The 25,449-nt window shown below is 29.4% G+C and overlaps 1 protein-coding gene across 1 annotated transcript; it reads right to left on the bottom strand.

Annotated features, from left to right (window-relative positions):
* Positions 1 to 13,517: 13,517 nt before the first annotated feature.
* On the bottom strand, positions 13,518 to 18,261 carry LOC129315878 (endoglucanase 9-like). Its single transcript, XM_054960010.1, has 6 exons — positions 17,952 to 18,261; positions 15,983 to 16,486; positions 15,163 to 15,312; positions 14,927 to 15,038; positions 14,651 to 14,814; positions 13,518 to 14,093 (listed from the first exon to the last, which is right to left on the bottom strand). The coding sequence occupies exons 1-6, from the start codon at positions 18,141 to 18,143 to the stop codon at positions 13,764 to 13,766; spliced, it is 1,452 nt and encodes a 483-aa protein (XP_054815985.1). The 5' UTR covers positions 18,144 to 18,261; the 3' UTR covers positions 13,518 to 13,763.
* Positions 18,262 to 25,449: the final 7,188 nt, after the last annotated feature.

Raw genomic sequence — 25,449 nt, 5'->3', positions numbered from 1 at the left:
TTGCTTTGTTCACATTTTTATTGGCTTGCTAGATAATTTTTTTTCTTTTTTCTGTGGAAAATGTTTTGGCCACTTATTGAGTAAAAAAATTATTGTTATCCCTTTTGTGATAATTAATTGTTACTATTAAAAGTGTTTTTCTTAAAACATAAAATTTAATCATAATTAGAAATTATATTAAATAATTTTATAAAAATATTTTTAAAATATTAAACAAATTAAAATTTAAAAATATAAAATTAAAAATAAAGTATATAAATTAAAATATTTAAAAATTGATATAATTTAATTTTGAATCATGCTAAATTAAATAATATTATAAATTTATCGATTAAGTTATAAAAAATTTCGGAATTATTTTTTAAATTCAAATAAATTAAAATCATTCAAAAAATGCTATATTATATATTAATTTTTTAAATAAAATAACATAAACTTTATATAAATGTACTCCTATAGTTTGGTAGTATATATTTAATTTTTTATATTTAAGACATCAAATTTATTGCAGCTTAATCAGCAATATGGTAGGCTCTAAAGGTGAACCTAAGGTCATGAGTTTTTCTCCAAGATAAATCAAATTTACTACAACCATGACGTAGCACACGTATGGTAAGTGATGTGATATGATGTGGAGACTCATATGGTGAAAAACATGCACGATGTAGCTCACACATGAAAGGGGATTGGACACAATGAAATTTAATATTTATTCAATAAATTTCTCATAAAATTTTTTTGATATATTCCGTAAAAAAATATCTGTTAAAAATGTTATGAGAGAAAGTTCTCACAAAAATTTCTAAAAAAATACTTCTCTCCACTAATTTTGAGAGAAGTTCTTTTAGATTAGTCCGTAAGAAAAATGTTCCCTTTGATTATTCCAAAAGAAATTGTTTCTTTCAGAACATTTCAAGAGAAAAAATTTTTCCTACAAATTTTTACTCAATTTTTTTGACAAAAAATTGAGAAAAATCACTTTTTTCTTGGTTTTTTATGTTTTATCTTAGAATAATTTCCATAAAAATGTGCTATTTTATTGTAATGTATTTTAATAAAATATTATTAAAAAATTAAATATGATATTTTTGAGATAATTACCGGTGTTGTTGAAAGCAATAATAGTGATATGGTATTCATCCCAGTTAGGTTTAAATAATATTTTGGTCTTTTATATGATAAAGAAATAAAATTTGTCTCTTCGTATTTATTTGACTTGTTAACCAATTTTTAGATAACAAACCATACCTAACCAATTTTTAAATTCATATATCTCTGTATGAGTCAAATCTGTAGGCCTTATGTCATAATCACAAAGAATGCCTAGCAGCAGTGGAAGCTTGAAATCTGTTGAAAAATTCAAATTCATTCACACCTTCGGCCTTCGGGTGTGTGCAGGAGAAACGTGGGAAAACAATAATAGGGAAAAAGGTGAAAACATAATTTTAATTAAAAAACGAAAAGAGATTAATAATGAATCAACGTATTAATATATATGCACTTGTCGGATTATGATTCAGTAATTCCTCGCGAATAAGGCGTGATGCTTAACCTTTTGTTTTTATTTTTAATCTTTTGAATCATAAAAAATTGATTAAATTAAAAATATTAATTTTTTCAACAAAAAATGTTAAAAAAATATAACAAAATTCTTTTAAATTATATAAATGACAATCTGATCTTTTAAAATGTCATAATTCATTAAAATTTTTAAAGATTTCTATATCAATAAATTTTAAAATAAAAATATTATTTTATCCTTATTAAATAAGTACTTTTATGAACATACATAATCATCTATATTAACTTCAAAAGCAATATCATTCCGATGAATATCTTATTAAACCTGTATAAAGTATATTAATTCACAAGGCTCCAAGTAATGCATGGGCCCAAGTAGCCACTTTGATCTATAGTTACACAAAAATGTTTAAACCATTTAGTGTGAAAGATTTTGATTTATTTTGTATGACGTCCTATTTTGTTTCTACTCTTACTTCACAACTCCCATTATAAATATAGAGAAGCTAAAACTGCAACTGGGAAACGATGCAAGAGGTCTGATCAATTCACCATAGCATGTAAAATAACCTTCAATCACATATATTCATGTCTATACAGTTATAATAAATGAAAAAAACTTGATGTTGATGGAGGTGGTTCCAGTACTACTTAGAATTATACACACATAGCATTAGTTGATTCACTATATATTAGGATCAAGAGGAGAGTGATTGGAGAACTCCATATGATTTGAAACAAAAAAAAAAAAAAGAGCCTTTGTCAAACATATAACATGTAACATACAGGTGATTATGAAGATATGAATATTCAAGCCCCAAGCCCCCAACTTTGATTTAATTGGAGACCAATATTGGATTTCAATCAGCAGATTGTACTAGCCAGTTATAGTTTTCTTAATTTAGTTCGCTAAAGACTCAATATTTGAACATTTTAATTTGTATGAACTGTATTCATAACATCGTGATTGAAATTTTGCAGTGGATGACTTGTTTTATATGTTTGGATCGATTGTGATGCATGAATGTTGCTTTCTTTATTATGGTATGGATGAACATTGTACAAGATATATAATATCAACCTATTTGTGATTATGTATGCATTGTTTTTAATTATTATTTTTAATTTAAATGTTATTGGTTTATTTTCAATATATGTTATTTACTTCCTATGATCCTATTTATAAGGCTTAGAGAGAAGAATTTATTTATTCTATTCATAAGTCACATCATTAATTTTTTTAATTATAAGTTTTCTTTTTACCTTTGTTAAATGTTGGTAAGAAAAAGTATTAAAACATGTATATTTAATATTATTTAATAAGGCAAAGTTAAAAATTTATTAAAATTTTATACAGAGAAAATAAGTTTTAAAATTTTACTTAGTTTTAATGAAACATGTTGAAAATAACTCATTGATAGAATTAAAGGAATACTATGATTATAAAAGCAGCAAAGAACTAAAATGTATGCTGCTAGTCCTATCTGTTTTATTTGTTACAATTGGAGCTACAAAGGAGGCTCATAGCCTCATGTTCTTGAATATCTTTAAGAAAGTCATAATTTAATTAAAGAAAGATGTATTTATGTAGTTCATGCATTGTCGTCTAAATTAGATCAACAGGTTTGACTAATATAATCAAATCCAGCCTATAGTCTGAACTGGTCAACCTTTTAGAATTGATAAAAAGCAAACCAGTTAAGAATTGATCAAAACTAGTGAAAATCAAGAAAATTGGCCAAGAACCAATTTTATTATAATGTTGGTGCAATTGATTTTTTTTTTTTTGTTTTGTTTGTCATGTCATTGATTTTTCTACAGTGTTGTGTGTGTCTATATATATATATATGATAATTTATTAATAATTTTAGTTAACAACAAAATGTTATCTTGGTTTGACTGGATGATTATTGTGTCCTACTTGACCATTTTGATTATTTATAATTACTAATAAATAGTTTCATTATAATGTTGGCACAATTGCCTATAAATTTGATATTTATGATAAAAATATAGTCAAATATTGTCTAAAATATTTTTATTTTTCATACATAATCTTTAAATTTTTTTAATTTAATTGAGATTAGCTGAACTACAATCTGACCACAATTCATTGAACTTGTACCCTAACTAGTTCAATACCCAATGTCGAGTTTATGTTCATTTATTCTTTCTCAAGAGTTGTAACTAATTCAGTATGGTAATAATCTTGACAATTTATTTTTTCATTGATAATATGTTGTTGTATCTTTCATAGTTTTTACTTTTCTTTTTAATAATACGCTACCCACCTTGTGAATTACGCACATGGGAAATTTGTGTTGTTATTAGAGCTATAAATAAGGGCCAAAGCTATCAAGCAAGCCCTTTTAAGCCCAAAAAATTTAAAGTTATGCTATTATTTTAAAATGTAAAATGACAACTCTTTTAAACCCTAAAATAAAAGGATCAACCCTTTAGGCTCTTTTATAATTTTTTTTTAAATTTTAATATTAAAAAAATTAAATGTTATACTGATTCTAAAATCCTAGCTCATTTCACGAGGATGAAAAAGGAATATATGAAAAGCTTAGTATCTTTACCACTAACAAGGCTTTATAATGAGAAGAATAAAATTATATTGATATTGATGACAATGAAAATAATTAAGATTTAGTTAATAATGTTAGCAAAGACTAATTGTTATTAGTGTTGATTTTGTAATGTTATTTTTTTATTAGAGTTAAATTTGTTGTTGTGTGCATTTACTTAAATTATTTAAACTTAATGTTATGCGTAATAACTTTTTTTAGATTTTAAATATATTTTTTAGATTTTTAAATTAAAAAATAAAAAATAAATATAAGATCGAGGCCCTGAGAGCTAACCCTTCAACCTTGACAGCTAGAGCCGAACTGATCAAAATAGAGCTTTGAAGTATAATCGAACTTAATAGAGCTAGTCCATTTAAGTTATTACCCTTCAAGGGCCAGCCCTAATGGATAGCTCTAGTTACTGTAAGAGAAAATTAATCATTATGGTATTGATAATATTGACTCAATTAAAAATTGGCCTTTATTTTATTTTTTTAGTATAACTTATTTCCTATAATTTTGACCAAGATGAAAAAGCAGCAAGAATTTACGAAATCCTAAAAGAGAAGATTTTTTTTTTTTTTTTGGTTATTGGATGATACATGGAAGAGGTTACTCTCGGAAAAGATGGGGGTGCTCCACCCAAAGAAAACTAATTTTCAATCCAATGTATTATTCACAAGACGATGTGATGTGAGGATGTGTGTGAGAAAACAAAGGCACAAAGAAAATTTAAAGTAGAAATCCTAACAAAGAGATAAAATTCATTAACAAAGCCAAAGACGTGCAACCAAACTAAAAAACGAACTGGAGAGTACCTTGGAACAAAGGGAAAGTATGACAGCGCCCATTTCATGCAAACCCAAGCCGAGGAAGCCAAAAACAAGCAAAAGATTATCAAGCTGTAGGAGAGGAGGATTGAGAAAAACAAAAAACCCCAAATTAGAAAATAGCTGGAATCTCAGAGGAGAAAGAAAGGAAAGAAAAATTAAAATGCTAAAGAAGAGAGTAGAAGCAGGGGAGTAGCAGAACATAGTTAATATTTTTTATGGAAAAAAACAAAGAAAGGCAGTGAAGGTTGAAGATCAGAGGAAAGACAGCAAAGCGATTAAAATGGTAAGATGAAAGACGAAGGGAAGGCAGCAAACAGAGACGAAAAGGAAGGCAAAATAAGGCGAATGAGGCAGAGATGGCAAAAGACGGCGTGTTGGTTAAGAACAGGGGAAACCCAAAAGATGAAAGAAACCAGGAAGAAAAAGAAATAAAACACCCATAAAAAAACAGATAAGAAAGGATAAAATAGAAATATATTTGCATCATTATGATCGGTAGAATAGAAATATAATAGCAATGAATTAAAAAGATAAAAAATAATTCACTAAATGACCCTTAATATTTGAGGAGGTGGAATGATTTCTATATATATATACACACACACACATACATATATTAAAAAAAAAAGAACAAATGAGTCTTTTTATTTGTTAATCATTTGTGTCAAATAGGATGGAAAAGAAACATGAGAAGGATTTCAATTCCTTCATATCAAACTTGGCATGACCAACAAAAGTTACTTTTATTCTAGGTTAATTGGGCTTTTATTTTTATAATAATGGTTAAAGACTTAAGTTGGTTTGATATGATCAAAGGATTTGGACTATAACCTATGTTCTATAAGATTGTGGGATCAAATTATCCTGTCGACGTAAAGGCTTTGCCAGTAGATGATTTACAAATATCTCTATAAATATTTTTTGAGCCTAAAATTATGTCTTTGCCTTGATAAACTCTCAGATAATGCTTTAAAAACCACGCTAAATGATAAATTGGAAAGGTAAGCGAGTCACAATTTTCTTATTTTAACTGTTTAAACCAACCAATTTAACATGATAATTAAATAAAAAAATATGTATATGCAAGTGCGTGCGCAGACATATAACATTAAATTATCAACAATATTATTACCAGTTCAGAATTCTTCAGCTATAATACATTAAGTTTGAGTTCCTTCATTTTTTTCATATGTATATTTTTTTTATTTACCTTGTTTGTCTTTTAAAGGAAATAAGTTTTCAATGTTCTATACAGTTTAATTATATAATGATAATAAACAAATCATTCACTCAAAATTTTACTATAAAAACCTAGAAGAAAATTGGCATTAATATTTTTAAATTGAAAAAAGTATTAATAAAATTAGAGTAAAAAGAAAAAACAGTTCAATCATTTCAGGCTCCAAATTAACTTTGGTTCTATCAAAAACGCCCATTTCAAAATGGTATAAAGTGATCCAATCCCAAAAATAGGTTAATAAGATAAACTAAGCCACTTTTGTACTCGAGTGGTGGTCTAACCAATCCGATCGTTCGAGTTAGTTCGAGTTTTAAAACACTACTCTAAGGACTCAATTCAACCAAACTTTTAATTCATACCAAAAAAAAGTTAGTTTGATATGTTAAATAAATCCATCATTACCTCACAACCCATCAACTATGTGTCTTTAGTTGCATGCAAGATAAATAAATACCCCACTTTAGTTGCCCCTTTTCAAAAGCAATTTGGTTTGGTGCACTTTCAATCCACTTGCATGATTTAATCGAAGGAGACTTTGCGTAAATTCTGTAACATCTCAAATTTTAGTATTAGAAGCTTAAGAATATGCCTGAATTTAATATACTACTAAGCTCAAATAATCAAGAGTCCTAAAGGTACCTTAAAAAGAAGGATGTTTCTTAGGGACTAAAGTGTAATTTTAAATCTTTTCCAGGACAAAGCTGTAATCTTATCATAGATATCAAGGAAGTGTCTATAACTAAAGTATGAACAAGTTATAGTTCAAAAGAATCCAGGTAGGTTAAAAGGAATAAATAAATCCTTGGAGGATAATAGAAGTATCTGAATCCAATCTTGGAGAATAATCAGTATAATTGCCAAATTAAATGGAGGTAAAGTTATCTGAAAACTTTATTCTTATGCCTTAAGTCTTCTAGAGAATGATTGCAATTAAATCTTGGGGATCATAGTGTATCCAAAGAAGGATTAGTGAAATCGTAGTTAGACCTTATGGTCACAGTAGACCTAATAAAAAGTCATTGAGTCATAAAGTATACAATAATTCTCTAAAAAAAATGATGGCATATGATGAGTTTACAATGCACAAACCTATTAAGTTTGACAAACTATCACGAAGACAATATCCTTTTGACTCTTTTTTAAATAGTTCAACTATTAACTAAGCTAAAAAAAAAAAAAGGAAAGAGAAGACAGATGAGTAAAAATAATAACCTATTCAAAACCATATAGATATGATTAGATGATGAGAAATTGCCTAGAGTTAAAATTGAAGAGTGAACTTCAACCTGAAAATGTCAAGCCCAACTAGAGTCAAAATGTAATTTCTAAAAACTTTGGGTCTCAAAGTGTAATTACAAAAAATTATACAAAAATTTGGAAAAATTAAAAGAAATAGTTATATGAAAGGAAGAAATATTTAAATGAATTATAACAATTTCATTAATTAGGAATGACTCAAAAGAATTAATTTATAATTTAAATTATATTAGATAAAGATAATACTAATTTTTTCTTTGCCCAGAAGTTAATTTTATTTTGAGCCCATTTGGTAGGAGTTGTGGCGTGACTTTTGGATCTGAAATGGAAGAAGGTCTTGGGCATATTACTTGATCCAAAATTGATTAACAATATTGGTTAGAATCCAAATGTGCAGTGAAATTCTCAATCTCGCTCTATATTTCTTCTTATGTCCTCTGAATATTCTCTATTTTTTTTCTCTCTCTTTCCATTTCTGTCATGTCATTTCCTGAGAGGTCTTAACAATGGTATCAGAGTAGGACTCTCCATGGCTAACAGAACTCGTTTGATGGCAATTGTGTAAGAGGTTGAGGACCATTTGCGTGATGAGATTGACATGTGTTTTACTCGTGGAATCGCAGGCGGAAGGATTGTAGGATACACGTACTCAGATCATTGGCTTACAGGATATGGTTTGACGTCGCTCCATCCAAATTGCGGATTTGTAGGTTCCTAGAGATCGGAGATGAGTGGATGGTGATTACTGTATTCGAACACAATACACTAGGCTAGATTTTCCCACCTTCTCTACAGCAGATGTTGAGACGTGGCTGGTCAAGTGTGAATGCTTCTTTGCGTTAGACAATACTCCAGACAATCATCGTGCCACTTTAGCCAGTACAGCTTTGGATGATGTTGCGTAAAGTGGTTTCAGCCCTTCAACAGGGGATTAAACAGAGTCGTCCCATGGCACGCTTTTGCTGAGGGAATTCACATCCGGTATAGACCCTTAAATGAAGATCCGATGGAAGATATGATGCATCTGAGGTAGAGAGATCAGGCATCTGATTACCAACTGGAGTTCGACAATCTGATTTACACAAGCTGGACCTCCCAGAGAATAAGAAGATTAGTTCTTTTCTTGGGGGTCTCATAACAGAGCTAGCATCAAGAGTTAAACCACTACTCCCTCAGTCCCTACTCGATGCATCCAAGCTTGCACAACTATAAGAGTCTCATCTTTACTTGTTACCTCAGTTTCACATGTCATCTATGAGGAGTAAGTCATCCTCTTCTAGTTCATATTCTGCTAAGGGTTCATTGCCTACTGCCAACGTGCCACCAAAGGCTCTAACATATTCTATCAAGGATAAGCCATTATTGATTGATAGCGATAAAGGAGCCTCTTCTTCTACATCTCCCAATAATGCTGTTAGAGGAGGGCAAACTTCAAGAAGGCCAAACTTTGCCTTTAAGCAGAAGCTGTCTTCAAGTGAGTTGGAGGAATGTCACACCAAGAACTTGTGTTATTACTACTGTGAGAAAAATTCTCCCAGCCATGACTGCGCTTAAAATCATAATACTAAAATATTTCCAAGGGAGATGACTGACACTGTGGCAGAGGACTCTTTACCTGACATTCAGCTACTAGAAGGCGATAATGAAGTGATGGGAGTTGAAGCTTCACAGGATACACCTGTTATTTCACTTAATGCCATGTATAGCACTTCGGATAATAAGACTATGGGAAGGGAAGGATATGCAAAAGGACATTATATGTGTTGATTGACACGGGTAGCATTCATAATTTCTTGAATTTCACTATTGCTCAAGAATTATGTATGACACCCGAGCTAATTCCACCACTCAAGGTTTCAGTTGTGGGAGGTAGCAGCTTGATGGGAGAGGGCTTTTTTCATGAGGTGAAATGGCAAACACATGGGCTTGACTTTGAGGTAGATGTTCTGCTTTTACCTTTGGCATGATCTGATATGGTGATGGGAATGCAGTGGTTATAAGCACGCTGGGTATCATCATGCTTGATTGTAGTAAATTGAGTGCGAAATTAAATGGGGTGGCAAGATGATTAAACTCTCAGCATCTTCTATCGCTAAGGGCCAGGTTGTGGGTAAAGGAACTGTGATGGAAGTTTTGCATTCTACATCTACCATGTGGGGCCTGCAATTGATTCTATTTCCTGAAAATGCACCTGTCATTCTTTAATCGCTGAATCTAGCATGTCTATTCCCGAGGCAGTGTAGCTTTTGTTGACTAAGTATGAGGGGTGGTCCAAGGAGCCCACATCTTTTCCACCTAAGCGTGGGTCCATGACCATAAGATTGTGCTAAAGGAAGGGACAAGCCCAATCAATCTGAGACCGTATCAGTACGTACCCCACTACTCAAAAAGATGTCATTGAGGGCATGATGAAAAATATCCTCGAACAGGGTATAATTCAACACAGCAGGTCCCTTTTGCTTCTCCAGTGGTATTGGTCAAGAAGAAGAGATGGAAGTTGGCCTGTGCGTGTAGATTATTTCACCTTGAACTTTGCTACAATGAGAGAGACTTTTCCTATACCCCTAATAGAAGATTTACTAGATGAGTTGGTGACTGCACAGCTATTTTTGAAATTAGACTTTCAATCCGGCTATCATCAGATGTGAATGAGAGATGAAGATATACATAAAATCGCTTTCCAAACTCACGAGGGGCACTATGAATATCTCATCATGCTGTTTGGTCTCACAAATTCTCCATTAACATTTCAAGCTATCATGAATCATATCTTTGGTAGCTTCTTATGTAAGTTTGTCCTTGTATCTTTTGATGACATACTAATCTATAGCCTTGATATGCAGACTCACACTGAGCATCTCCAATCTATCTTCAACATTCTGCAATGTCATCATTTTCTTGTAAAAGGATCCAAATGTGCTTTTGTGACATCTCAAATTGAGTATTTGGGCCATGTCATATTTGATGGCAAGGTGGCAGAAAATATGTCCAAGTTACAAGCTGACCAAGAATGGCCTATTCCTACAAATGTGAAAGAGCTTCGTGGTTTTCTGGGTTTACCAGGGTATTATCACAAGTTCATTCGCTCTTATAATTTGTTGGCTCGGCCCCTCACTGAGTTACTAAAAAACTATAGTTGTAAATGGAATAATGAAGCTGAACAAGCTCTTGTGAATTTAAAAGCAGCTTTGATTCGAGCTCTTGTATTAGTTCTACCTAACCTGCAACAAGCCTTCACTATTGAAACGGATGCATCCAGCTTTGGCATTAGTGATGTCCTGATGCAAAATGGACATCCCGTGGCTTATGTGAGCAAAGTTTTGTTACTTAAGAATAGGCTTTTATCATTTTATGATAAGGAGTTACTAACCATTGTACATGCTGTAGCAAAATGGCATCAATATCTTAGTATTCAGCCTTTAACCATATTAACTGATCAGCGGAGTCTGAAGTTTCTTTTGGAGCAATGGTTATCTACGCCTGCTCAATATACATGGATTACTAAATTAATAGCACTCCAATGTGAAATTAAGTATCGATCGGGGAAGGAGAACGATTTCGCCGACGCACTATCAAGAACCACTCACGGGGAACTATTAAATTTGTCAGTTTCTTCTGTTTCTATAGGTTTGTGGGAAAAAAATCATTGACGAATGGCATACTAATTCAGTCTTAAGGAAAATAATTGAAGAGGTAAAATTGGACCCACAGTCCCACTCCAAGAACCAATGGCAGAACAACATGCTGCTCAGGAAGCATAGATTGGTTATTGGACCCAAGCAAGGTGAGCTAAAATCCCTCATCATTAAGTGGTTAAATAGCAGCCCTCAAAGAGGCCATTCAGGGGTCAAAGCTACTATTCATTGAGTAAAGGCAATTTTTTATTGGAAGGGCTTATTGGTAGATGTTAAGCGATATTTGAACTCTTGTGAGACTTGCCTTCAACGCAAATATGAAACTTTTGCTTATCCAGGTCTCCTTCAATCATTGCCAATTCCTCCTGGTGTGTAGCACAGTGTGGCAATGGATTCCATTGAAAAACTTCCAAAGTCTAGGGAAAAGATACAATTTTGGTGGTGATTGATAGATTAAGTAAATATGCCCATTTTATTCCTTTCACTGCTGCAACCTTTAGCTCAGGTCTTTATTAACAATATATACAAACTTCATGGGGCACCTACGAACATAATAAGTAACAGAGACTCACTATTTACCTGTCTTTTCCGGAAGGAATTTCTACTGCGACTTAAAGTAGAGCAGCATTTATCTTCAGCCGATTATCCTCAGAGCGATGGTCAAAGTAACGTGTTGAATAGATATTTGGAGCATTATTTGCGTTGCTTTTCGTGGCAACATCCTCAAGATTGGGTTCAGTGGCTGCTTTTGCCCGAATGGTAGTATAATACTACTTATCACTATGCGACGAGAACAACTCCATTTGAAGTGATGTATGGACAACCTCTGCCTCTTCATTTGCCATATCTGCCTCAAGAGTCAGCTGTTGATGCTGTAGATCGTTCTTTTGCTGCTAGAGAACTTCTCTTGTCTCAGCTTAAACAACACCTCACTCTGGTTGTTAACCATATGAAACAAATTACTGATAAACATTGCTCTGACCATGAGTTTCATGTGGAGGATTGGGTGTTTCTTAAACTACCAGCTTATAGACAGTAACCAGTTGCTAATCGCTCTTCTGAGAAATCATCTCCGAGATATTATAGCCCATTGCAGGTGGGAAGCACATGTGGGAGCTGTAGCTTATCCTTTGGCGTTACCTGCATCAGCTGAAGTTCACCCTACTTTTCACGTTTCTTTGCTCAAACCATGGCCAGACACATCTGTGACTATGGTTCAACTTCCAGAAGATTCAGGGTCCCCTGTTCATGAGAAGATGCCTTTTGCAATTCTGGACAGCCATATTATTCAAAGGAATAATCGTGCAATCACTCAGGTTTTTGTACATTGGCTTAATGAGCTACCTGAAGATGCCACCTGGCTTCCTTGGTCAAACTTCCAGCGTTGTTTTCCATTTTTCACCATCTATGCTCCTCCTTGAGGACAGGGAAGTTTTAGTCAACACATGGTTTTTAATAAGTTGGCTCTATTTCGGTTTTGCACACTTTTTTCCATTCTGTTAGTGTGGGCACGTGATGCAGGGTTGTTACATTGGGATGTGCATTGTACTGAGAGGATTGTGGATTATGTGCAGTGAAATTCTCAATCTCTCTCTCTCTCTATATTTCTTCTTCTTCTCTCCTCTGAATATTGTGTTGCTTCTCTCTTTCCATTTTTGTTACGTCATTTTCTGAGAGGTCTTGATATATTAGGCGCGGTGTTGATAGGGTTTGGCGTTTTGGCATACCACAGTTCATGAAATTATTTTTTGGTCACTTAAGCCGTGCAGATCTTAGAGAACTATCGGCCTTGTTTGATTTTGTTTTTTTCTTTTACATTATTGAAACAATTGGTAAAATAGTTTTTAAGAACAAATTTTAAAAATAAAAAAAATGAAAAGAAGAACTTATTTCAATAATATGTAACGTGGTGAAATAATAGGTGAAAAAATATTTATTTTATTAATATAATTGTGTTAGTAAAAACATGAAATTTTTTGCTTTCTTTTCCTAGTTTTGTGAAATAAAATAACAAAACATTAAAAAGAAATTCCGAATTTTTAGTTTTTTAAAATAACTTTTAACTTTTTGAAAGAATAAATATTGTAAACACATTTTTAAACAGATTTTTTTTTTTTTTATTCTTTAAAACAAAAAACTATTCTTAAACCAGGTAATTAAACAAGCTCAATTCCTCAATTTTTTAGGAAAAAATTAAGAATACTTTTTTGGACTTGGAATGTTTAATGGACTTGAAGATGGAAGGGAAACCTTACTTCCACATCTTGTCAATTTTAAGAGGAGAAAATTAAATTTAATTTATTTGGATATTGTAAATGATTTCATTGATTAGTGTGAAAAAGTTCGAAGATCATGCCATTCCTAATTTAATAATTTGTTCTATCACAAGATTGCACTGTTTCATTTATATTTGAATTTTTCAAAACACTATCTGCGAATTCTATTGGGAGCAACAAACTTGAGATAATTGACTTGATCATTTCATGATTTTCCTACAAGTAAAAGAACCCTACACCGATGATCTGATAGTTCATTGAGCTCCAATCTCAATCTTTGAGATTAAGATGAGCTATGTAAATATAAAAAAAAAAAAAAAACGGACAAACGCACACACACTTGCCTAAATTCTATGCCTCCATCTTTTCTTCTTTGTTGGGTTGGCACATATAGACCAACTCCTAGTGAAGGCAGTGACAAAACTTCACTACTGATGTGCACCAGCAAAGTAAGCAAGAGGTCCAACAAAGGCACCATTGATGTAGGTGGCAGGTTCTGAGTGACTATAATCTTCACGATCGTCTGGAAATCCATCACTCTGATTTGGCCCGCCAACAACGGCTCCAACCAATATGTTAGGGTTAGGACTCATGGAGTGGAAGAACGGTTGGAAACCGCCATCACAACCTATGCTTTGAGGGTGAGTTGCTAGTGAGGGCAAGGAAGATCCTCTGTGATGAATCCTCTTTGGAAAGTAAGGACCATATCCTACCATGTAAGACATCCTCAAAGGGTTGTCTCCTAGAATGTAGTCCACCTACAAGTATTTAATCAAATTGTGTTAAGAATTGGATATGGACATACATACATACATACATACATACATACATACATACATACATACATACATACATATATATATATATATATATGTATATATAATTGATCAAACTGAAGTTTGAATATGTGGAATCTGCATTCCATATAGTTCAAAGTGTTTCAATCTTATTTCATCCAAGATCTCAATAGTCTATTTTATATTATTGCTATTTTACTCATCTTGATTATGCCAAAATCTCTTATGCCTCATTTGCTAACGTGGAAGTAGAAGTAGAAAAGGAAGTAAGGTGAAAATAGAGTTTTAAAACATGTTTGATATACAAATAGAAGTGGGTCATTTTGTATGAAAGAAGCGATAAAGGAAGTGAGTTCCACAAATTTTGATGGAACAAGATTCTCTAAAAAAGTGAGATTCACCATATCAAACAATTTACTTTTTAGTTTTACTTCCACTTTTTCCATCCCAATTTTATGTTACCAAACAAGGCACAAACTATATGGAATCTGAAATCAAATGAATGATGAGGGACTTGCCTGTCTCTTTGCAAGGCTTCTCAAGGTACTTGGAGTGACCAAGAGATTCCCACAATTAAAAGTGTGCTTTGTGAATGACATATACTTAGAATACGTTGTGAGCAAGAATGTTATAGATGTCACATATTGAAGATTGCTCTCAGGAAGCTTGTACATGAGCCCTCCTACACAACAACAAATATATTTAATTAAGTAATAATTATTTCTTTCACTAAGACAAAAAATAATTATTGATAGATTATTCAAGTCTTTTTTCTCATAGAATGTTGCATTTACCTTGTGTGTATTGGGTGCTTGAAGAGGGAGAGTTGGGCAAAATTTGGCACATAAAATTCTCAGCTTCTTGTTGGTATTGATCAAAGTTCTTATCACGATTCAGCAATGCTCTCTGCATTAACAATAATTACAAGTAATAATTAATAGAAATCAAGATTTTCAAAAAAAAAATAACACAAATAGTTATTATTGGAAAGCTACATTTTCACATAAACTTAAAGAATTTATTTATTTACCCTTGAGAGAAGAACATGCGCACCAGCATACTTGTTGTCCCAACTAAAGAGATCAGGTTGGTCATCGGCTCCCAAACTCTTTATCAAGTTATAATAATAAACAGCATTTGTTGCTCTAAAAAGCCATGCTGCTCCCCACAATAGCTCATCCTAAATTCAAAAAGAAAATTATTTAAAATAATATTTTTAAAGAACCAATTTAGCGTTAGAGAGAGCGAGAATAATATATATATATATATATATAATAAATTACATTTTGAATGATCAATTAATGGACAAATTCCATCCACGTTTACATACTCCTTATATTCTACACAATATAAGGCATTGATAATTATGGTTCTAAAATTTAAGTGAAATCTTAATCTTTTAAAAAATTTATAGATATTTTTAATTATATCATTAATAAATATTCTATATAAATATCTTGATAATGATGATTGAAATTCCAATTCATCATTAAAAAAATGAATTAGGGGTATAATAGGAAAAAATCATAAAAATTATCTAGTACCTATATTTTGAATTATAAGTAAGACTTTTAAAAGATAGGTTATATTCTATAAGTTTGAAGGGAGTAACAAGTAATAATGCTTTAAAAAGGACGAACACAGACCATGACAAGGAATTTTTTTTTTTTTTTGGCCAAGCAAGGACATTGTTACATTAATTAAAAATATTTATTAGTATTTTACATATAAAATGTCATGCCCTGTCTAATGTCTCATAATGAGATCATATGTTTCATCAAAAATTAATTCAAGAGGAAAATAGAAAATATTAGAATAAAAAAACGCATTTAGAAGAGGTATTAATTTACCTTGAAACCAGAATATGAGCAATAAAATGGGCAAACAGCAGATCCAAGTGAAGTACTATAAGAACCTTGATATTGCAAAGCAAATCGAAACACTTTTTGGGCCGTCCTCAACAAAATCTTTGAGTATGTAGGATCAACCTTGCGAAAAACAATGGAGGCAGCAGCTAGGGCGGCTGCGGTTTCACCGGCCACATCCGAACCCGGTTTGTCAGGTGAGACCCAATACACAGTTCGAACTGTATCCATGTCTTCAGGCCTTTCCCAACACTTGTGGTCCACGTTTGGATCACCAACTCCAACATAAAGTCGACCCGGTGTGGCAGTGGCACACTTGAGGAGGTAGTCTGTGGCCCAACGGATCGCAGCTCGAGCTTCTTGGATTTCAGGGCCCATTCTTCGGCCATATTCAAGTGTGCTCCATGATAACATGGTTGTGGTGAACGCCATTGGAAAGTTGAATTTGACGTTGTCCCCAGCATCATAGTAGCCTCCTGTCAGATCCACCTGCCATGCGTATATTGTGTGATTATTAGCGACTTTTTTTTTTAACTTTCTTGTTTGATTTGGAGGAAATTATTTGGATTTATTTTAATTTTTTTAATTTCACAAATTAAATTATTATACCCTTATTAGCTTTGTCTAATCTCCACATTCAAACCTCGAGTTTCACGGATTAAAAAATAGATTAAAAAAAGTGCTCCATGTTGAAGGGGTATTAAAATTAATTAATAAACCGTGATTATTAATTATCAAGATATGACATGTGAGAAAACAACCACGCGTGACACGCTCATTGATAAGAGGCAAAGGCCACAAACCCATCCTAATAATAATAATAATAAATGAACTTTTTAAATAATATTCACATTAAATATTGTACATAAATATCTTAATAATAATATTTAAAATTTTAATATTTTTAATTTTTAATATTTTGAAATAGAGGTAAAGTTAAAAAATAATTATAAAATTTATACAATAATTTATATTTTAAATGAAAAAAAATTTCTAGAAAATGCGCTGCTTTGCTTAGGACTATTTTTAAGTTTTTGTTGGGAAATACTTTAGGAATATTTTAATGTTAATACTTCAAAAAATTGGAATATCTGTGCTGTGCAGTGTTCGAGATTGTTCATGCTTTGACTACGCGTATCTTAAGAAAATTAGGCCATGACCTTTTTCTGGCCAACATGCTCCAAAGACTGTTTACTTTAAATAATTTATTCAAAATATTCATGACTAAACGAAATAATTAAATTAAATGCATCAAAACCACTGTAGCACCTTTGACGTTATCAGAAAGCATATTTTTCTAAAAAATGAGTATATATACACAAATACCTCGACAAAATTGTAAAAACAAAATTATATTAAGTAAAATTGGTCAATCTAATTTTTCCTTGTCTAGAAAGAAAATATTCTTACATTTTGCCAATAAAATAGAGAATATAGTACAAGATGAGCAATGCTTTAAAAAGTTCATGTAATTTACTTTTTTATTTTAAAGAATACATATAATTATTAATATGATAAAATAGAATAGAGTGATTCCATAGTTGATCTCCCTCAAATTTTTTAGACAGGTTTGTGCGTATGAAAAATAACAAATATTTACTTTTTCCTATTTGGAAAAAAAATTGAATGATTAGCTTAAAAAAATTTAAAATCTCTTCATATTCTTCTTTGGAAACACCATAAGTAGTAATTAAAATTTCACATCCCCATAAGTCAAGGTAAATAATAAACACCAGAAAATAACATTTAGCATCACATCTAAAACTTCTAACAAACAAAACTATTCACAAGCCATAAATAGTAATATCTGTGCAACTAGATTAAACAAGGTTTTTATATATTTATATATTTTAAGTTTGATTCAAATAAGTTCAACTTATTCGAATTACCAACTTTAAATAGACGGCCTACACTAATTCAAAAAAAAAAAAAGAAATGAGAGAACATAACATACATTGGCAAGGCGGCCGTCGGAGAGGCCAGAGGTAGAGCGCCAAGTAACTTGTTGATGAGGGGGAAGCCTCCCTGACCGTTGACCTTGAAAGAATAATAATGACTTTGCCAATGCTTCTCTGTAATTATGAGGATTACACTCAACATTGTTAACTATGAAGAAGAAGATGAAGAAGAAGAAGAATTTGAACATGACTGAGAAATGAAGAAGCAAAACAGAGAAGCTCTCTGTTTCTCTTTCTCTTTCTCACTGAAACTAATTCTAATGAGAATGAGTATTGTCTTTGTGACCTTTTTAGGGTTTGGTGAGTCAGTCTTCTGCTCAACTGCTCTTTTTATAAGCCTCACTGATATGGTCATGGAGCGCCACAAAGCCAATCACTTGGCGCAAATCATGGCTTTTTTTCTTTTTTTCTTAGACCAAGGAATTTCATATCTATGCACTCTTCTATGAACTTGTCCAACACTTCTACTATTCTTTAAATAATATATATATATATATATATATATTCTCTCAATTTTAAATATTTTTCTTTTTTCTGTATTATTTTATAAGATACTTTTAGAAATAATTTATGTCTCAAAATATAAACACTTTGATAAAAATAATATTTCATTAATTATAATTATTTTAATATTACCCTTCTCTTTTTATTATATTTTTTCCCCTCTATTTAATGTTTCACAAATACTAAGTTATATTAAATGAAGTATATTTTTTTAAAAAATATAAAAATATGAAATATATTTAATGAACTTTATTTATATTTATAATTTGTCAAAAAGTGTATTATAAACCTGAGGAGCATGGGGTAAACTTTGTATTTTTTTTTGTTTTTAATATAAAAAATAAAGTCAGAGTGGTTCATGTTTTTTTTTAAAATTTTACCCTTTCCTTTTCTACTGTCGTTTGAATTTTTAATGGTGGTTACTAGTCCCTCATAATGTGGTGAACTAAAATTCAAATCTCTATCGAGAGACATGCTCACATTTAGTACTTGACCGTGCCTTGAACATAAATGCCTCCAATAAGAAGATATTTATAAGTAATAAAAAATCATTATAATTACTAATTGCAAGACAAAAAGATAAAATTGAAAAATTATATTTTTTTAAAATTTTTTAATGATATAACTATCAATTATTAATAAACATAAAGGTAATTGAATTTTTCTTATATTAGACATCGGAGAGAATATATGAGAATGTTACTGCATTATTACATGATAGAAAGTTCTCAAATACTTATTGCTGTTAAAGGCAAAATATTCTCAAATTGAATGATTTTGGATTCGGATTCTCTGCTTTGTTTTGTTTGGAGTCAATCCTTTTCATTTAATTAATTTTAATGATTTAGATTTTATTTTGAAAAAATATAATCATTGATTTATAGTTTCATCTGGTTTTGCTTTTAATTCTTGTAATTTTTTACAATATTTTTAATTCCTATAGTTTTAAAAAAATTGGGTGATGTATTTTTTTTTCAGGTCTCTATGGTTTCAGTTTTTTCAGCATTTTTTGTCCTTATAAATACTGAAAATACTGGAAAAGATAATAGGGATTAAAGGCAAAACCTAATAAAATTGTAGGGACTAAAGATTATGCTTTTCCTTTTATTTTGCCATCAAAAATGGGGAAAAAAATGAAGCAATCTAAATCTATTTATTTATAATTAATAGTCATATATATTTTGCTAAAAATGATTATCATTTTTTATTTCACCATTACTGGATCCATGTTCTGATTTTAAGTGGCTTAAATCTCAGTATTTGTCCCCCTAAATAAAATTTCTAGTTTGAGTCTTTTACATGAAAAAAGAAAAGAAATTGGTAGGAGAGTTTTTTCACAAATATTTTCCAATTATAAACAATCTTATTCAAAACATAATTGGGTACTGAATGTAATAAAAGAGTTTTACATTCATATAGTCAAAAAAAAAATTGGGATAAAATCCACTTAGTCAATCTCATATAGATTATTTGATACGTAGTATAACTTCTAGAATCAATTGATATTAAGGAGGAAAAGCCAATATCTTTCTTAATTAATTGAATTATTTGTAATATCTTTCTTAATTAATTGAATTATTTGTTCTTAGATATAATTATCTAACTTGGTTAGATTCATTCATTGTTGAGCCTAATTGAAGATGTCTCTTTCAAAAATATTTTCTGCATCCACACAAATTTAAATTTATAATTGTAGCCCTTTTTACTAGAACTAAAATCTATTAGTAATTGAATTGATTAAAAATAGGGTAGGAAACAAAATTCACAAAGATAAATTGAATTATATATTTTTTATATTTTTTATATACCTTATGTTGATAATCTTTTTAGGAAAAATGTTAATTTTTTATTTATAAGTATTCTTTTATTAAAGACAATCATATTTAAAATATGATTAAATATTAAATAAAAGCACGGAATTCAAATCTTAATGATAATATTATTAATAACCGGATTAGAGACATGGCCCGGGGTAGTTTACAAGTGGGAGCCATGTGTAATAACGACTTAACTATAACTGTCAAAATGTTATAAATGGTCTCTCATCAGTCTCAACTATGTTTCTTCTTTCTCTTCTTCATGTAACTTTATCTTGAAAGCAAAATGTATAATTAAAAATCAATAAAATAACTAACTTTTTGATTCGTGATGATAAATTGATAATCATAAACATTCCACTTGTAACGAGTTCAAAATTATAACAATATAATAATTATAAAAATGTTGTTGTTGTTATAAAAACTTGTATACTTAACCTTATATTTATATGGTATATATTTTTAATTAAATCAAACTATGTGAATATTTTATAAATTACTTATTCTATAATAAATTTTTATTATTAGTATTATTAGCAAATTAAAATTTACAATTTGATTGGAATAAAAATATATTAATTATATAAAATTAAGCATATAAGTCATGTCCAAATTTTATATCCACTTTTCTAAAGTTTAATATAAAAATTATTCCTAGCTCCTATAGCTCGCATAATTTTTAATTTTAAATTAACCTTTAAAATCTAATTAAGGTTGGTTACAAATAGGAGTGTTTATGGGATGAGATAGAACACGGGACAGGATGAGACTGAATTTTGATCCCGTGTCCTGTCCCATCCCATCTCAAAAATCGTCTCATCTCGTTAGGAGTCAGGACGAGACCGGAACAAAATCAAAACATCCCATCGTCCCGATAAATCGAATAATATTAGAGAAAAATTTAAATAATAACGTTCATTAAAATTTTAAATCATATAATTTATTAAGTTTAAAATTAAAACAACACAAGTACATAAATCACAATACTTTAAATTCAATTATTGAATTACATTAATCACAACTACATATTATAATAGTAAATACAAGTAATCTTTAGGCTATAAGAGTAGCAATAACAGGCAACCCAAGCATAACATCAAGTCATTATTCTTCTACTTTAGTGAAGATATACTGAGCTAATTACTCTTATGAAAATAAAGCCAAAAATACGTTATAAATAAAAGTTATTAAATAGATATATATATATATATATATATAAATAAATTATATTAATATAATTAATATATTTAAAAAATAATATATATATATATATATATATATAATATTAGGGATGAGATGGGATGTTTCGATGATAATCCCATGTCCTATTTCGTCTCGAACCCTTTCCTATCCTGTTACGTAAAGTCTTTTTTCGATTATTTTTGAGTCGAAACAAGACCCATCTTAATATAATTGAGATAATATTAAATTAATCGAGACGAATTCAAACTGAGAAGCCCTGATTACAAGTATCATTTTCCATTAATAATACTTGAGACATGCGCGCGTGAGTGAGAGAGAGGGGGATAAGATATTAAGATCATGACACGTGGTCAAATATGGAATGACGAATTGGGAATCAATTTTAAGTCACCAGTACATTTAATTTGGAATTCTTGTTCGTTTTTATTATTTTCTTTTTATTTCTTAATTTACCAAACACTCTATTGACTTGTGCAAGTCAAAGCTTTCTCATTTGCAAGTTGAGATGATAATAAAGTTGAAGAATATTTCAATTTTGTTTTTGTATTTAATTAAAAAGTGTCCACACACAGGCGCACATATTTCAATTTATGAGTAATCGTTAGTTCAAATGTGGCTGGTTTGATTGTGTTCTCATTCTTTTTGCTTTTAAATATTTTTTGTCATATAATTTTTAGAATTTTTTTCAAAACAAAATGAGAAAAATATGTTTGATTATGTTGAGTTGAAATTAAAACAATTTTGTGGGGAAAAAAGAAATTAAAACAATTTTAAATTTAAAAAATTAATTGATAGTGGTGATTGTTAGTGTTTAATGGTAATGACTTACCATAATTATTGACCATAGCTTACTGCAATTTTCGATATTCAAACATAATATATTTTTTTAAAAAAAGAAAAATAACATTAAGATGTTTTTTATTTTTAAAAAAATAAAAAATGAGAACAATTTTATTTTTTCTATAGTCTGCTATTTAAACTTGCAATCTTTAGGTTGAGTGTGCATCACACTAACCATCAAGCTACAAGTTTGCATGGCGAGAACAATTTTAATATTATTAATACATGAAAATTTAGTTATTTTAATTTAATTAAATAAAAGTATATTAAATATATAAGGTTAAGTAATTAAGATTTGTCCATAATAAAATCTTATATGCTACATTATTTATGAAGTATAAATAATGTAATCATTTTTCAGATTTGGTAAGCCTGGGACCTACATTGATTTAATCTAAAGAAGGTCTTTAGTTTCCTTCTGTATTAATAGTTCTGTCTTCATTGTAAAAAATATGTAACTTTTAAATTTAACCCATCTTTTGAAATAAAAATTATAATAAATTGATGGTTAAGAATTCAAACTATAATAAATTAATTAATTAATTAATTAAAAAATATTAATTATTTTAACTTTATTTTATATTAAAGACCAAAAATCTTATATTAAAGATATGGAGTATTGATTAGTATTTTTGGTCACACTTTATTCCCTTTTTGTTCATCTAAGTCAAAAAGGAGGGAACGCAAAACATGCTTTATAATAATTTTAGTGGACGTTCGGTACAAATGAGCACAATCTCGCAACATCAAGATTAACAAACAATTATGGTTCATCTTGTCATGATTTAACAACTTATGATTTTTCTTTTTCCAATGAATTTTTAAATTAGTGGACTTGATATACTCAAATCAAGTTATGATGATAGGTTAATTGCTTAAATAAATTAAACATTTAATTTTAACGTTTACTTTTCATATTTTTTTAAAAATGAATTTTTACTATATATAAACTACTTAGTTTTCGAATATAAGAGAAAATTTAATGTTTCTTTGTGTTTTTATTTATAATTGAAATTACAAATTTTAAAAAATATTGATTACATTTTTTTCAAATTTTTGCTCATAAAGTTAATGTTTATTTTTATTGAATAAATTTGTTTCATTAATTGCGAAGATAATTTAGTTTTTTTTATTTTTAGATGAAATTATTATTCTTAAACAACTTTTTTAAACTATGTGAGTTAGTTATTTTTCTCATATTTAGAAATGGAAAGAGTATATATTTATTTGTCTCATAGGTTAATAGCTTAGATAAATATTGGTATAACATGGAGAAAAAAATTGTTTTATTCTATTTATAAATAACATCATTAAATTTTTATAATAATTTTTTATTTTTATCCTCCATTAAATATTGACAGAGGATGTATATTATTAAAGCATTTGTATTAAAAAATAAAGTATTAAATTTTTAGATAAAGTTAATAAATTTAATTTTTTTAATTTAGATAAAATATATTAAAATTAATTTATAAATAAGATTAAAAAAAGGTATGAAGATGTGTTGCTTATAGAATCTAAATCTTACTCATTAACCTCATTTTCTCAAAACTGTTGCATGTAACTGTGTACATCACTGTGTCTTTGAAAAAAAAATCAACTTACTTTATTTATTGTTGAAATTAGATTTGAGGTACCCACCAATAAATTATGACGAAATTAAAAACACTAGTTTGGTTCCCTACGTTACAAGGTGACACAGATTTGAGAATATTATATACAAAATTAGTTGTGAAAATTGTAATTTTTTTTATTTTTTTTTATATAAGAAGAATCTAAATTTTTTATTTTCATTCACTTAAATTAGTCATGTGTATCTTCTTATTAAAAATAATATTATTTGACACACAATTGAGTGTTAAATATAAGAATAATTATTACTTTTAATGTATCTTTATCACTTGAGCTAAGTTGTAAATGACTTGCAAATTGGATTTTATTGGAATTATATGAACCTTATTTTTAAAAAAAAAAAAAAGAAAATTAACTGAAACTAGCATGTATAGGAGCTTCCATAGTGCCGTAATAATTTAATTTAATATATATATATATATATATATTTAGATGATATCGATGTAAAAATATTGATGTACTTGAATAAAACTAATAATAAAAATAAAAAAGACCATTTCTTTTGATTTTTAAAAATGAACTCATGCCCTAATATCCTCTCATGATGTTCTTCACGTGCTTACCTTATCCAAGACCATCACGTAACATGTTTGGTTTATGGTTTAACAAATTCAAACCCCTAAAATCATGGCCTTGTCTAGTCAACGGATTGGGGAACATCAATCTAAAGTATTCCGATATTATATTATTTAAATTAATCTACATACATACTTTTAGCTATAGTCCTTCATCTTTTAATAAAATATTTGGAAGAGAGTTTTTTTTGTCTTTTTCATGAGGCACTATATAAAATATTTAATACAATTTTTATAGGATTTATAATAATTTAACCCCTAAAGTATAAGTCGATAAGTATCTCAGATCCTAAACTCATTTTTTATATAATATTCTCTCTTAATTGTTAAAAATAATATAATATAGCTCTTATTATATTAACAAAAAATTAATAGTTGACCTAGAAAATTTTTTTCATCATTTTTTGTAATTTTTTTATTCTTTTATAGAATTTTTGAGTCTTTGTTATAATTTTTTCCCTTTTTGAATTTCTTGATCTTTTTATTAGTTAAATTGTCCTTTAACCCTTTTTTTCATATTATTTTTATTCAATATAATGTTGGTTTATGTTTTTAAAAGACTGGGGCTGATAAGGGAAGGTTAAAATTTTTGTTAAATTTCATACAAAATGTTTTTTTTTCATGTGCAAAGTTAATAAATTTTAAGTTGCTCTTTAGTTCTGAAAACACTATATAATTAAGTACGTATTATAATTAAAGAAGGAACTAATTAATTAAGGTATTTAACATCTAGTATCATCTTACTAAATTATAGTAAATTTGAATATTGTTATGTTTATATAAAATTTATGCAACAATGAAATACACATACACAGGCGAAGGCAAAAAATTAGTCAAGTATCTTAATTGTTAGGTTGATTCATTATATAATATTGAATATTATAGATGTGGATTGAGTCACATAAATCTGGCCAAAAAAAAAA

This window comes from Prosopis cineraria, unplaced genomic scaffold, assembly GCF_029017545.1.
Source record: "Prosopis cineraria cultivar Desert tree isolate PC_DT_omini unplaced genomic scaffold, ASM2901754v1 PC7, whole genome shotgun sequence".
Classification (NCBI taxonomy): domain Eukaryota; kingdom Viridiplantae; phylum Streptophyta; class Magnoliopsida; order Fabales; family Fabaceae; genus Prosopis; species Prosopis cineraria.
The sequence above is the reverse complement of the archived record's forward strand: the minus strand, read 5'-3'. Positions and strand labels throughout refer to the sequence as shown.

Excerpts from the sequence above, each read along its gene's own strand:
- LOC129315878 (XM_054960010.1), bottom strand. The coding sequence starts at position 18,143 with ATGTTCAAATTCTTCTTCTTCTTCATCTTCTTCTTCATAGTTAACAAT. Across the intron at positions 16,487-17,951 it reads CCGACGGCCGCCTTGCCAAT|GTGGATCTGACAGGAGGCTA; the intron begins GTATGTTATGTT and ends TACGCATGGCAG. Across the intron at positions 15,313-15,982 it reads GCTCATATTCTGGTTTCAAG|GATGAGCTATTGTGGGGAGC; the intron begins GTAAATTAATAC and ends TTTTGAATTTAG.